Genomic DNA, 15,244 nt, shown 5'->3' on the forward strand with positions numbered 1-15,244 from the left:
CATATTGACCTCCTTAACTAATAAAAATGAATACATGAGGTTAGTTTTGAAGAAAATGTGTAGCCCTTACAACACACTACAGTGTTAGTATCTTTAAAATATTGCCCACATCTCTGTGACATATGGCTATCATAGTCTGTCTTTACCCTAGAAATGAGGAATAGCATGAGTTTTATAATAATATATAGTCACTATAAGAAGAAACAGCTTTAATTTCCTTTTTCTTAAAGCAGGGGTCTGCAAACTGAGCCAAATCTGGCCTGTGGCCTGTTTGTGTAAATAAAGTTTTATTGGACCATGCCATGCCTGTTCATTTACATCTTGTCTGTGGCTGCTTTCCCCTACAACACCAGAGTTGAGTGCTGAGATACAGACCTTATAGCCCACAAAGCCTAAAATATTTACTATCTGGCCCTTTACAGACAAAGTTTGCTGATCCTGCCTTAAAACATTAAAAAACAAATAGGTCTGTTGGAAATAGAAATGAGTGCTTTATTTCTCATTTATACTAATCTTGTATGTGGATTCAGTAGGCCAATTTTGGATCAAGCCATTTTCTAACTGTATGTGACCTGAGTCAAGTCATTCAACTCCTCTAAGCTTTAGTTTCCTCTTGTGAATAATGGAGATTAAAAAGCTGATGATGATAATATATCCCCACTCTCCTTCACACTTTAGTCATGGGGAAACAAGTAGCATAATATGATTGAAAACACACCTCCAATCAGCCACCACTGTATGTGTGTTGTTGGCAGATTCTGCTGTATTGGCTAAAAGTATCATTATTTATTTGATGTCACGTAGAAGGATTTCTATGCAGATTCATTTTTTTCATTTTTTTTCAAGGGGCATTTATTGAGCTTCTGCTATGTACCGGCCACTCATTGAAGCCCTGGGTATTTCAAGGCAAGGCAGCAGAAGCCTGGGTGTGTGCTGGTACTGTCATACCCCCTGTCATGGAAGCCTCAGCACCCATCCTATCCTTCCTTGAGTTTGGGCCATGGTTTGCTGTCTGGTGTTTTCAGTTGTCTGTATGGGCAGTGAAAGGTGTCTTCTAACTTCTTTATAACCCAGCATTGATCACAGGGTCTGGACCCTGCCAGCTGCTCAATAAATATTTGTCAGTAGTTGGGTGGTGTTGACTTGTAAACACTGTCCCGTGCTGCCCACTCCCCACCCCTTCCCAACTGGTCCATCCAAAGGTATAGGACTTCAGGTTCTGAGTGGCTATCAAAGGCTCTCAAATGAGAGATCCCTGTGGTAAGGAGGTGTTTAAAGAAGCTGCTTCTTGGGGGTTGGCCACTAAATCCATGAGGAGAGGGCTATTGCGGTACATTGGATTAAAACCCGTGAGCCTGGGAAGGAAGGGACAGTTGAGAGAGAGAGAGTGTAAGGAAGAAAAGTTGATATGACTTGCTTAACTCATATTAGCTTGTAGAAAAGCTCTTAGCTACATCAGGAGGGAAAACTATTTTGAGAAGAAAAATGGAAATGAAGGTCAGCAAATCAAGACATGAGACTAATGCACAGGAGAAAAATGGGAAGGTGAAGAGCATTGAGATTTACCAGCACAAACATGATACAATAATGATAATAACTCTGCTTATGCAATACTACTATGTGGCAGGCATTGTGCCAAGAGCTTTACAATGCTGTATCATTTAATGCTCACAATGATCCAATGAGGGACGTGCTATCATTTTATATAAGCAAAAATTGAAGCTAAGAGAAGTTAAGTAACTTTTCCAAAGTCACACAGCAGATAAGTAGCAGAGGTAAGACTTCAATCCAGGAAAGCTGGCTCCAGAGTTCAAACTTCCAACCACATGTTTGTAAAGATGGACAAGTTCCAGGAATATCCAAAAAAAGACTTGAGCCTTGGAGATTGCTCACAGTTGAAAGATTGGTGAAAATTTCTTTGAATTATTTTTTCAAGTTTTCCTTAGTAATTTTTTTAAGAAATAAAACTAAAGCACTATGAAATTCTCAACTTTCTCATATTAAGAAATCAGTTAAGAAAAAAATCAGCCAACAATGTCATAGCATTTCTATAATCTGAACAATTCTATATAGAAACATGAGAATCTTTTCAAATGAAATATCACCAAATGTGTCCTTTTGAACGGAGCAGCTCCAGCAGTAACAAAATGTTCCTTTTAGCTAGAAGGGGCGGTAAGGATGTTCACTGTCTTTTTACTTCTAGTCACTTCTCCCACCCACCGTTTTCCTCTTGGAAAGAGAGTAATTCTACTCCTTATGTGGGGCATTCCAACTCTGCCGACAAGAACAGAAGAGCTACCCACAATTTTAGAATTCTGGATATTGGTTTCATTTTTGTGACAAATAAAATTTGGTTAAGGAAGTTTATGTGGCTTTCAGGTGAGGGAGCGAGAACCAGCTTATGGGTGGGGGGCCCCGAGTCCTCCGCCTCCCTCTCCCCACAGAGCCCCGAAGCTGGCAGTTGTGCAGGCTCCATGTGGCCCAAGTCACTGCTCCTGACAGTGTTCAGTCACGCGCCCTTGCGCCACTGCCAGAGGCCTTTGGAACCTTGGTCTTAGCTGCTGCCATTCTCCCTGCTGAGGTTGGTTTCTCAGCAGGGAAGAGGCGGGAGGGGTTGGTGGGTGTGTTTGTGTGTGCCTTCTAATTCCTGTGTCTGCTTCTGGGGGACTTTCCTACTTTATTGCTCTGACTGGAAAGAAAAAAGGGCATTATTCCTGTCTCCTTAGTGTCTTTCTTTTTAGTTTTCCAGTTTTACTTTTGGTCCTTATGCTGGGATGACTGAGTGTGTGTCTGTCTGGCTCTGACATATTCTGTACACTCTAAAACTTGCTGCCAGGGACAGCTGCTTGTGAAAGGAGTTCTGGGCAGTCCTAAGAGAGGATGCCATTGTCTTATCTCAGCTCCTGGGTCAGACCCATTCTCTTGAACCCAAGAGCATTTAAATTCAAATCCATGCTCATCATTTACCAATGTATGGCCTTGAGCAAGTTACCTAAATATCCTGTGCTTCTGGTTTCTTATCTATAAAAAAGAAATACTGAAACTAGCTATCATAGGGTCACTGTGAGGATCAAATGAATTAATATGAGGGAACTTCAAAAAGTTCACAGAAACATCATATTATCTTTTAATTCCCTTTTCCTATGAGCTTTTCAAAGTGCCCTCTAATGTAAAATACTTAGAACAGGATGGGGGGGCGGGTGTTGAGTAGCCCATAGAACATGCTCCATAAACGTTAGCTATTACTACTGTTACAGTGTTTTTACTAGACTCTCGAGATGTTTCTGTCATTTTCTGTGGTGACAATATTAAGCACATTAAATATGGACTTACCCACTTTTCCTTAGACACTCTAATAGGGTGTTAGCTATTATTTTTATGTTTTTCTACTTTTTTGTAGTTTACAAAAAATAAATCCTATAATGTAGCAAACATGCTTGTCATCTCCATTTTTCAGATTAGGAAACTGGGGATCAGGAAGGATAAATGACTGGCTAGTAAGAGGCAGAATTAGGAACTGAGTTTATGCCTTCTGCTCTTTAGGATTGTGCAGTTTCTACTTCTCCAGAGCTGTAAATACTTATTTTCTTTTCTGTCCCCATTCCTTTGTCCCACAATCTCCCCACCAGTCATATCCTTACCCTAGATCAGGGTTTTCAACATAAGCATTATTTATCATTTTGGCCAGGTGATTGTTTGGGGTAAGGGGCTGTCCTATGCATTGTGAGATATTATGCAGTGTCCCTGGCCTCTGCCTACTAGATGCAGGTAGAAGCCCACAATTGTGACAGCCAAAAACGTCTCCAGTTATTGCAAAATGTCCCTTCAGGGACAAAACCCTGAACATTTTGGTTAAGAACCCCTGCCCCAGATGAAGGAAGGTGGAATGGAAATGTGTTCGTCTAGGGAGGTGGCGGTGGGGCGTGGTTATCACTTATTGAATACTCACTGTGTGCCAGGCAAGTTGCAAACATTTTCTCCCTTTACCAACAGTAATTTTAGGATTATCAGCATTTTCAGGAAGGAAACACTAGGGCTCAGAGAAGTAAAGAAAACTCTGTGGTCATTAAATTAGTAAGTGGCAGAAGAGGGATTCAAATTCAGGTCCACCAGGCAGCAAAGCCCATGAACTTCCCATTAACTTCTTCACACAGGAGGAGGCTCATGGCATTTTCATTCTCTTTAGGAACCAAGAAAACGCACACAGTGAGGATTAACTTAGTTTCAAAATTATTTTGAGGCTGTTAATATGGTGTATACCTGTGAAAACAAAACACAAAAACTTCTTCGCAGCAAACTTGTAACTGAGTAAGCAGAGCATTATTTTGTTGAGAAAGAGGGGTTTGGCTACATTCTAGTGTAATCGATTGCACATGAACTTTCTCAGATATTGGAGGAGTGGCAAGGCATGTGCAAAGCATAATTTTGCTGTGGTCTTTTGGGTGTCTCCTTATTACTTTTGTGGAAGGTTGGTATCAAAGTGGTTTTCAAATATGTTTATAGTATATAAGCAAAGAATGTGTATTTGAAATGATATACATTTTAATGCTCCTGTTTTAGTTTACTTTGTGTGCAGGAAAATTTAAATGGATAAAAAAATGTCGTTTATTAGTGCAATAATTGCTTTTTTAAAATTATGGGAATCCTGATTAGAAGTGGAATATGGAACTGAATCATTTGGTGTTGAGATAAACTCTTCAGGGGGACCTTAATATTGCAATGCAATTAGCTTCATCTACACGTGACTCCTGAGACCTATTCCAACATTTGTGCTCTTAATGCAGTTCCGTTTCTGATGCCTCACGGTTCGGATCATTAATAAGCAGTTAGATGTGTCGGCCTGTTAAGTGATTTTAAGAGAGAATTTATTTGAGCCCTGTTTGAAGCTAACTTATTGTGTTCTAGAAAATAGTGATATAAAGCATTGTCTGTTTAAAATGTCACAGCAAGCAACCTATAATTTTTGAATAGGTTCCTTGAAGCAGGAATGCATATTATAAAAATGAAATGTAGGTGTTGAAGGTGTCATGGTTCCTTATGAAAATATGACAGAACTTCCCATGGTGAAAGTCAGTCCCAGGGATAATTTCTACTGCTGGCCGTGAGCCCAGACGAGTGTAGCTACAACACAGAGTGATCGGTGGGTCCTGAGCCTCACTCTCTTTCTAAGGCTGAAACAGTCGTCAAATTTAACCATATCTTGGATCAAAATCAGTGTTTGGAAAATTATAACCATGAATTAAAGGAAAGAGAGTTACATCATTTTGCAGTTCTCAAATATGAGTACATAGGACTTACCAGACGAAACCCATGACCTTTCTAGCCAAGGAAATAAATAAGGGAGTTGGAAAATGAGAAGTTAAATAGCTGGGGGTTTTAGTGAAATAACAATAATATTTACCAAGCCATTTAAATCTCATTTGTGAAGGCTGAAAGCATTGTTTTGTTATTAAATTTCCCAATTCCAAGGTGCTCAGTTCCTGCTTCCTCTCCTCCCTATGGTTTTGGGGAGGGGTTAATGAGTTAGTATCTATCTATTAAGCACTTAGCATGGCCCCTGATGCATAGTAAGTGCTCAGTAAATAGTAGTTACTATTAGTTCAGGCTCTGTCAGTGCAGCTCTGAACCCACTGCCAATTAAAAGCTACTGCCAAAATTCCGTGGGAGAGAATGAAGGCTTCTGGTTTATGGTGAGCATAAATAAACACAGACTAAAGATCTTAATGTATTAAGTACTTAAGGTGGAGTATTTAGTAAGGACCTGTGCAAAGGGGAAGCTGATAAGAGTACTGAGGATGCCAAATTGACTCAGCAAAGTGTTAGGGATTACAGGGAGGTAAGGACAGTAACAACACATTTTTTTATATCAGGATGTAGCAAAAATTAACGTTCATAGGAATTATCAGATTCCTATTCTGATTTGGCATTTCTGGACTGAGATTCTGCATTTTAACAAAGTCCCAGGTGATTGATGCTGATGCTGCTGGTCAGGGACCACACTATGAAAACCAAGTCCTTTCAGGACTCAAAAATCAAAGTCTTCCCCCTAGCCCTTCCTTTTGTCCCCTGCCTGCGTTCAGCACCTGTTGCATGTGTGGTCAGAATAGCAGGGTTTCTCATAACCCAGCTCCAGCCCGCCGCCAGGATCCCGGGTGACCCGGGCAAACACACACTCCTCAGGGTCACGGGCAGGTTACTGAGTCAAGACTGCCAAAACCCTGCGATGATGTTTTCCTTCCCTCCCCACCCCCTCCCTTGCCTGCCCTAAACCCAGGACTAATCTTGGAGCTGCTTAATAATAACAAAACCAGCAGCAGAGTGAGGCAAGACAATTTTAAAGCAGAGTTTTTCTTGTTTGGCAATTACCTAATTTCAGAATGCGTTTCACAGATTTGCAAAACCCATGCGTGTGGAAACAAACCACTTGTCCAGAAAGATGATTAAAACAGGCAAGTACCCTCACGGAGAGGCGACACAAAAATTAAGTGAGCCACAGTATAGAGTTCACCCCACCCCACCTTCCTCCACCCCCCCGAGTTTGGAGGCATGTAACTTACATTTTAATCAGATGTCTACACACGCGTTTACGCATGCGCACACGCAAGCAGCAGAGAATCTGTTTCTAATTACTTGTACTTTAGTTGAACTTTGGCGTTTCCTTTGACTTTCTCCCTAATGTATGTGAGCTGTGGGCTTTGCAATCCTGCAGTGAATCCACAGAACAAGGGGGAAAAAATCCAGATCGGCTGTCTTTGGTGCCAACAAAAATGAAGCCCAACTCAGTGTTTTGACCAAGTGCAACACGTTGCTATTCTCTCTTAATTAGCTGAAATTACTCCCTCCCACCGGGGACCGGAGCTCTGGGCTCAAAATTCCCCTGGGGCCATGCAGGGAATGTCTTTTGCTTTACAAATCCTTTTTCTTTTAAGGCTCGGCTGCCCGGAGAGTGCATTAAAATACTGTCTTAATCATCGAAGTTTCTAGTAAAAAGGCAGGACTTTCATAATGCATGATACCTGCCTCTAATCAGGCCCAGCATAAAATCCCAAACTCTGTCAACACGGTTTAACCGGCCGTAAATTAGTTCTCACACAGAAAAAAAAGTATACTGAGCTCTCTTAAAAATGTTATCTGCTACTTAATCTAACCTTTAGAAAAATGCCAAGCATGTAAGGAATTGTAAAGGGAGCTATTGTTGGAGACTTTCTGTGTGTTTAAATGACACTCAGGTGTGTTGTAACAACAAGGACATTTATACTGTGTTTTCTCAGGTGAGTTAAATTCTTAAGTGCCAAGTCCTCTTAAAAGGCAACAACTTTAATTTTTTTTTTTTTTTTTTTTTTGCATTTGTTTTGGGAATAAATCAGCCCTCAGAGTTGTGGCAGTGTTTAAAAAAGCCGAATCAACGGGAGCGCTAGTATTCGGCTTTTGTACCGTCTCAGTCGGTGGAGATTTTGTGTAGCTTTGTTTTTGTTTTGTCTGCAAACAACATCAGAGTTTGAAGTCCTTTCAGATCAGTGCTTCTCAAAATGCAGTCCGTGGATTGGTGCTGGTTGCGAGCTGTTTGTTGCCAGTCCACAGTGAGATAAGTGCAGAAATTGAGAGCAAGTGTTTCAAAACTTCAGCAATTTGTCAGCGATTTTATGTCTGTTAAATCTAATTTTAAGGAAAGTTAGAGCTCGTGCTTTGGATTTTGTTTTTCCCTAATCCTGTTTTCTAGAGATTCATTTTTATTGAATTTTATCAATCCATAAGGGTTGGGGGGAGAAAGTAAGAAACGACCCTTCACCATTGATAGTATGAAAATAACGAATTTAAAGCAAATGCCTTCCTCTCTACCCCCAAGAATTCTGCTGCTGGTCTCAGCCACACTTTGAGGAACATTAATGCAAAGGCAAACGAGACCCATGACTAATTTTACAAGGAAGGTGATTCTAGCTTGTTTCCTCAGTGGCTCATCTGTCCATTGTGGGGGTGGAGAGGTTTAACTATGGGCTGGAAGCTTCCATCCCTGCAGGTTTGGTTTGTTCTCGTTTCCCTTAAGGCACTCGCATGTGCACAGCCCAGAGAAGCCCTCTCAGCATCTCTGGTGCTGACTCTGCTCTGGGCAGGAACTCACAGAGCCAAGCATCCATCTCACCCGAGTAGCAGAAGTTCTTCTGACTTGGCCGTTCCCTGACAAAGCAAGACAGTCCATCTGGTTAGCAGTTTGCATATGCCACATTGGAGATTGCTGCTTGTTGGGGCTGCAATCACCAAACAGAACTGAATAAGTCAATAAGTAAGCTAAGAAATAAATAAAAGCAGGAGGCAAAAAGCAGATCAGAATTATTCCTCAAAGACTGCTTCCCCAAACTGAAATCACATCAGGATGGCTGGAGTGCAGTTGTTTTATTGAATGACACAAGCCTCTTTTCCCCCTGGGAAGTCTAAAAACTGCTTTTTTGGCCTGCCTGAGATCGCTGAATGAGCTAATACAGAACACATTGTCTGCTGAGCCGGCAGAGTTTTCGAGCAAAAATTTTATCATTCCATAGACTGATTGTACTTGCCTGGAATAAGGAACAAAATGTTTGAGGCCTCTCAAGAGCATTTGATGAATCTAACTCTAATTTAAAGAGACTAATAGATTATTGATTTAAGCAGGATGATGGTGAACAGATCAATGGCTGAGCACTCTGTATCTCCCTTAAATACCAGAAATGACTAGTGAAAGGAGAGCCATGGACGGTCCCCTTCCTTTGTATTGCACTGTCTTTATTGGGGAAGGGGAAGGGAAGAGAGAAAGGGAAGAGGAGCTCTAATAAACTTTGCCTTAGTTATGTTTTTGCTGTATTACCGAAAAGGTAAGAGATTACATTAAAGAACAAATGTTTTGTATTGATGCTGTATCCTGGTTGTAATTCTAGAACTTGTCTAGGCATGTTTGCTTGAGGTCAGCTTTAGTGAAATTTTCTTTTCTTTTTTCCGCCTTGCATTGTTCTCAGTGCTACAGGAAATAAAGAACCGTTGACTGTCAATTTTGAGGGTGATATTTGAATATATACAGTCAAATATTAATTCTTTGCCCCCAGTGAGAAAATTTTTCTGAAGATAGTTATTTCTTGTTATACATAAAACTTTTCTTTTTCTATCTGTGTGGGATTCATTTATGGCGTTTGTAGGATTCAGATTACAAAATACAGTAGAAAGAACCAATTCATCCTTTAAAACAGAGCCTGGTCACCTCCTCTGGGAAGCCTCCCTTGATTTTTCCTGGGCTGAGAAAGGCCTCTACTTCTCTCTGTCATTATATTTTATCAGTGATTTCCAAACTGATTCAATTTGTATTCACCTGGGAGTGTTTTTTAAAAACGGATTCCTGGCTCCCATTCGCAGACATTCTCACATAATGAGTCTGGGATACAATTTGGGCATTAGGATGTTTAAAAGCTCCCCAGGTGGTTCTAATGTGCAGCCAAGTTTGGGAATCACCGTATTCTCATTGTTGGTTTTTTCTCTATTAGGCCAGCTCGTCAAGGGTAAGGGATTATACCATGCACAGTCCGTAGCATGTAACACAGTGTCTAGCTTAGTACAGTCACTCAGTGAAATAAACACATGAACAATCTGAGAATCCATTGTACTAATATGCAAAAGTTCTTAGCAATAACTGGTGAAATCATCACATCCTTAACTAAAGTCCAGGTCTCTTACTATTCATTGCTTACAATAGAACATTTTCATTCATGGCAATTGTTCAGGAATAGCCTTCAGGATTCTGCATTTTTTATAAGTGACTCTCATCCATACAAAAAGGCTTTTATCAATCTTTCTAAAGTGTTTTGGGATTTTTAACATCCAGTAGGCCTCTCCCTTCTTGTGTGCTTTGCCACAAGTTTCTTGGGTGTTAAATTGCCCACGGTTCTGTTTCCTCTCTTTGGTTTGGGAGGATGAAGTGCTGGACTCCCTTCAGTGCATGTATTTGAAGTGGCGTATTTATGGAAATTACCGCCCACTTTTGAAATTCAGGGCATAACTCTGACAGCTGAGTCCAGCCCTAACAGAATTCTATTTACAGCTTTCCTAGACAAGCCTGATTAGCAGTTCTACACGAGTGAGTAGAACACTTAAGCACACGCACACACCCACCCACCTTGCTTCTGTGAAGAACACAATGCAGGGTTGATCATAGTGGTGATGACATGGCCCTGTCGGAGTTGTAGACACACATGAGTAGAAGTAGAAGTACACATTTCAAGCCAATCCAAAGATTTGGGAGGCGTATAGGGAAGGGCTCACTTATGTTTATATTAGGAGTGTAAATGGACACAGCCTTTCTAGAAGTCAGTTTATCAACATGAATTAAAAACTAACAAAATATTTTTAAAATAACATACCTTTTTAACTAATAATTCCACTTCTGAGAATTTATCCTAAGGAAATAGAGATGTGCTGAGATTAGCTACAGAGTTGCTCATCACATCAGAATATTTTGTGGGAAAAAGTATTTATTGGTAAGGAAATAAATTCATGACATCATAAGTTAAGCAAAGTCCCAAACAATCTCAGTACAATTCCATTTTAGTAAACAAACTAAAAACAATTATGTGCATAGAAAAAAAGTCTGGAAGGATCTATACCAAGATTATCATGGTGGATTTCTCTGAGTGAAAGGATTGTGGGTGATTCTTTGTGTGTGTGTTTTCTTGGATTTTAACAAAGCGATATATTGTTTTGTAATTTTAACAAGTAGTGTTTTCCTGTTAATGTCATTACTCATTTACTTTCAGTGAAGCTGATTAGCTTCATGTGAGAAATGCTTTTGCATTTACAGCTGGATAGCTGATAAGCTTTAGTGACATCTCAGATGCCAACACTTCTATAGAACACACCACTGTGCCAAGTTATCCTAAGTGAGGGCTTCCTATTTGCCAGAAGAAATAATGTACTGACGATTGATGTCTGCCTCCCAAATACCTCTGTTCTAACCAGTAAAACTGTAATAGATTTATCTACTAGGACCAGCACTACTCAAATGAATTCATTCCAAGATTCTTCTGAATTATGAAAATACTATAATTATAGTTGATACTCTTCTAAAGTGATAATTAATTCCTTTTTTAAGGAAACAAATGAGTATAAGAGTGTGATTTCTGATTTTATCATTTAACAACTTAGAGGGGTACTTAGTGTTTGAAATGAGGGGCAAACAAAGGAAAAGGAAAAATGAATGCATTAATTCAACCAATTTTTATTGCTTACCTGCTATGTACCAGGACTTCTAGTCCTGGAGCTCAGTTGGAAGCAATGCAGGTAAGTTCCTCGGCCTTGTGAAACCCATATTTGAAGTGTGGGGGGTGGCAGATGTAGAATATAAAATTGTATACAGAGGTCAAGTGTTTGGATCCCTGTTTGGGCCAATGGCCAAAAAATAAAAATAAAAATTATATACAAATAAACTTTCTAAATATGGACACGAGTTAAGATTTTAACAGAAAATAAAGTAATGGGGGCTGGCCCTGTGGCTCACTCAGGAGAGTGCAGCGCTGGTAGCTCTGAGGCCCCGGGTTCGGATCCTATGTAGGGATGGCTGGTGCCCTCACTGGCTGAGCGTGGTGCGGACAACGCCGTGCCAAGGGTTGCTATCCCCTTACCGGTCAATAAATAAATAAATAAATAAATAAAAATAATGGGATAGAATGACCAGGAGTGGGAAGGGGCATTTTAATTAAATAAGTCATCTCTGAGAAAGTAACATTTGCTCTGAGGTCTATGAGATGAAAAGTAACCAGACATGTGAGGGTCTGAGAATTTCCAGGCAGAGGAAATGGTTAGTACAGTAGCCTTAAGTTGGTCTGAGAGCCTGCTTATTCAAGAGACAGAACAGAGGCCAATTATTTCAAACTCACAAGTGAGGGAAATCATTAAAGGCAATGATGTTTCTAAGGGGTCATGCCATGAGAAGCCTTGTAGAGCACAGGAAAAAGTTTGACATTGATCTCACTGGTGACAATTGGAGGGTTTTAGATAGGCAAGTAAAAGAGATCGATTTTCACTTCTGAATAATTCTCTGGACTGTTTGAAGAACGGACCCTGTGGTAGGAGAGCAGGCACAGGGAGACCAAGGAAGACACTATTGTGGTTTGGGGGTGAGGGACGATGGTGAACTACAAGCCCAGTGTGGCAGCAGGATAGTGAGAGGGATGGATTAACAATATGTTTAGTGGGTGGGGTTCAGCTGTCTTGCTAAAAGGAGGTTTACCTATAGGCTAATTTAGTCAGTAGGATATCTAATATGTAAGATGACAAGCAGCAGAGTAACTGGAACTTTATATTATGGAAAATATACTGTATATTGGAAAGTAATTTGGAGACTAGAAGATTCTGAAACATTATTTGACAACTTTCAATCACCCCTTCCATCCAATTTTATGAGCTTTTTTTTGCCTGTCATAGAAGTAGGGTCAGTTCTTGCTTTGACTTTGAACGTAGCCCTTGAGAATGGGAGTGGGGGAACACTCTGGTCTTATGTTCTGTGAATTCCCATTTCCCATGGAATTTGGTTGGTTAGATAATGAGATGGGGGATCATATATTTTGAAATCTAGAATAAAGAGCAGCATGACTTAGAAATGGCCCATGCCACTCTGTGCCATCATTAGGCATAACCCGCTGTTTTTCAAATCTTGATTGTACATTCAGTCACCTGGGGGTTTTGTCAAAAGGCAGATTCTGATTCCATAGGCCTGAGCTGGGGCCTGATACTGTATTTTCTAATAAGCTCCGAAGTGATGCTGATGCTGCTGGTCCAAGGACCAGCCTTTGAGTAGCAAAGGTCTTACCAGTATTGTATGAAGATTAGGTATGGTCATATGCTAAAAGCACTTGTCATATACTGGTTGAATGACTGGTTTGGGCATTTTCTTCAATTTTTCTAAGGACGTTACTTTTGGTTAAGTGAGCAACAGGGTCTAACAGTCATTTGAGACTCTGCATGAGTCAGAGGCTAGTAGAAATTGAAGAGCAGAAAAAGCCTGGGTTTTGTAGCATGAAGATCTGAATTTGCACGTTGGCTCTACCACTGCCCGATTGGTCTTGGACAAGTCACTGCCCTCCTCTGAGTTTCTATTTCCCTTGAGGGTAAAATGCTGATAAAGATCATCACCCTCACAGTGTATGGCGAACTTCAGGTGAGAGAGATGTATGACATTGCTTTGTCAACTGTAATGTGCCACATCAACGTCAGAATCACCACTGCTGTGCCTACAGTGACCACTGTTTTTATGGGCTGAATTTGGGGCAGAGGCATATGAATTCGCTGATGAAAAAGGAAATTCACTGAAATCACATTTTCTCTTTTTTCTCCCCCCGCCCCATCTCTGTTGTAGCAATTGAAACACAGAGCACCAGCTCTGAGGAACTTGTCCCAAGCCCTCCGTCTCCACTTCCTCCCCCTCGAGTGTACAAACCCTGTTTCGTCTGCCAGGACAAGTCATCAGGGTACCACTATGGGGTCAGCGCCTGTGAGGGGTGTAAGGTGAGTACTCACGCCTCTGTGCCTCATGAGCTTTCATTCTCCCTGTGCTCTCTGGAGGTGACCTACCCAGCTCCAGAAATAGGCTGCTTTGACATCCATGATGCCACCTCCAGTCAGTGTGGTAGGTCCACTTGTATTTGATGGTTTTCATCACTTATATTTCCGTAGGTTAAAATTCAGAAACTTCTGCAACTGACTGATTGGGACCAAAGGTTCTAGGCCCTTAAAATACCACCACATAATAGTTATTTTCAGATAATAAGAACCTTTTGAAGGAGTCCTGAAAAAGATCATTCTTTTTCTCTTTAGAACATGCTGTCTGGTGTCTTTGTAGTTTTATTTTATTTTTAAATATGACTGGCAGTCCACTGAATCAACTTGCAGAGAACCCAAGGTTGAAATTGGGATTTATCTCCTGGCTGTTTCCTCAGCCCTGTGGCCTTTGAATTACAGTTTGATTTTCAGCCTGTAGGGACTTGCTACTGTATGTGTGTCATAAATTCAGGGGAGTTGGATTTAAAATTCCTGCCTACAGAGTACTGGAAGCTGAACATGTCTCAGAGAGTATATGGCTGCTTTGAATCAAGCTAGACAACTGTTATCAAGTCCAACAGGCTTAATTGAGTGAAAGAGCAGCTTCTTTTTTTTTTAAAGGGAGAAAAGAAACAAAGAATGACTTCATAGGCAAATTCAACTCATCCATAAAAAATCTCTCAAAGGAACTGGGCTGTCTAGAGCTAGTCCTTCTTTAGATATATAACTTCTTTAAGTTCTCTCTGGATGGTTGTTCAGATCTGTTGTTTATACATCTAAATTGCATGATTTATTTGTAATTGTTAACATGTTGGAATAATATTACAGGTGCTCTATGGCATTTTATATTTGGCTTATAAGAATTAAATGTGTAAAGCCATCCTAAAACTTAATGGCTTAAGACAATAACCCATTATTCAGCTTAAAATTTTATGGGTCAGAAATTTCGGCCAGGCTCATCTGCGTGGTTTGTGTAGTCTTAGCCATGCTCCCTGATGTGTCTCTGGTCAGCTGCAGGTGGCTGGTTGGCTCTGCTTCTGGGAATGCTGACTGTTGGCTAGAAAGCCTCAGCTTTCCTCCGTGTGGTCCCTCCTCCCCATTGGGCTGTTCCTGGCTTATTAACAGAGGTGGGGTTGCAGAAGAAAGAACAAAAGCACGTAAGGGCTCTAGAGGCCAAGGCTCAGAAGCTGCCCACTGTCACTTCTGCCACACTCTGTTGTCCAAAGAAAGTCAGAAAGTCAGTCTAGATTCAGTAGGTAGGAACATAAACTCAGCTTCTTAATGGGAGGAGCCTCAAAGCCACATGACAGGGGGTATGGATGGGGGGGTATGGGGGTCCCTTTTGCATTCTACCATACTCCATGTCTAATGAGCACAAAGTGGCGGGGACCCTAGCTCGGTTGCTCAGCACCTCATGCACAGTCTGGCATATAGTGCTTAAAGAGGTAGGTTGAACAAATGCGTTAAGTGCCACTCAGTTCCTCAAAGCAATTATGTAAGTTTTCCCTTCTTTTCAAATCATTTGAAAAAACATAAGTACTATTTTACAGGGTAAGGCCAGATTGGGGAAATTTATTAAAGACTTAGGAACATCTCTCTGCCTCTGGGATTGTGTTGGTTATTTTAAAGGAATTCCCTTTCCTCCAGTACCTTTTGATATGGTGGTCAAGAAGGTTATATGAACAACCAGTTG

General features: G+C 40.8%; 1 protein-coding gene across 2 annotated transcripts in view; it reads left to right on the forward strand.

The window, feature by feature from the left end:
- The window catches only part of RARB (retinoic acid receptor beta), a 168,109-nt gene that overhangs the window by 14,087 nt on the left and 138,778 nt on the right, over window positions 1–15,244 (forward strand). For both annotated transcript variants that reach the window (XM_063113653.1, XM_063113652.1), the window contains exon 2: window positions 13,370–13,518. Coding sequence is in view for 1 of the 2 variants with exons in the window: in XM_063113652.1 (XP_062969722.1) it covers window positions 13,370–13,518 (149 nt within the window). In the remaining variant the exon portion in view is untranslated. The remainder of the gene's footprint in view (window positions 1–13,369; window positions 13,519–15,244) is intronic.

The sequence above is a fragment of the Cynocephalus volans genome, chromosome 11, assembly GCF_027409185.1.
Source record: "Cynocephalus volans isolate mCynVol1 chromosome 11, mCynVol1.pri, whole genome shotgun sequence".
NCBI classification, from domain to species: domain Eukaryota; kingdom Metazoa; phylum Chordata; class Mammalia; order Dermoptera; family Cynocephalidae; genus Cynocephalus; species Cynocephalus volans.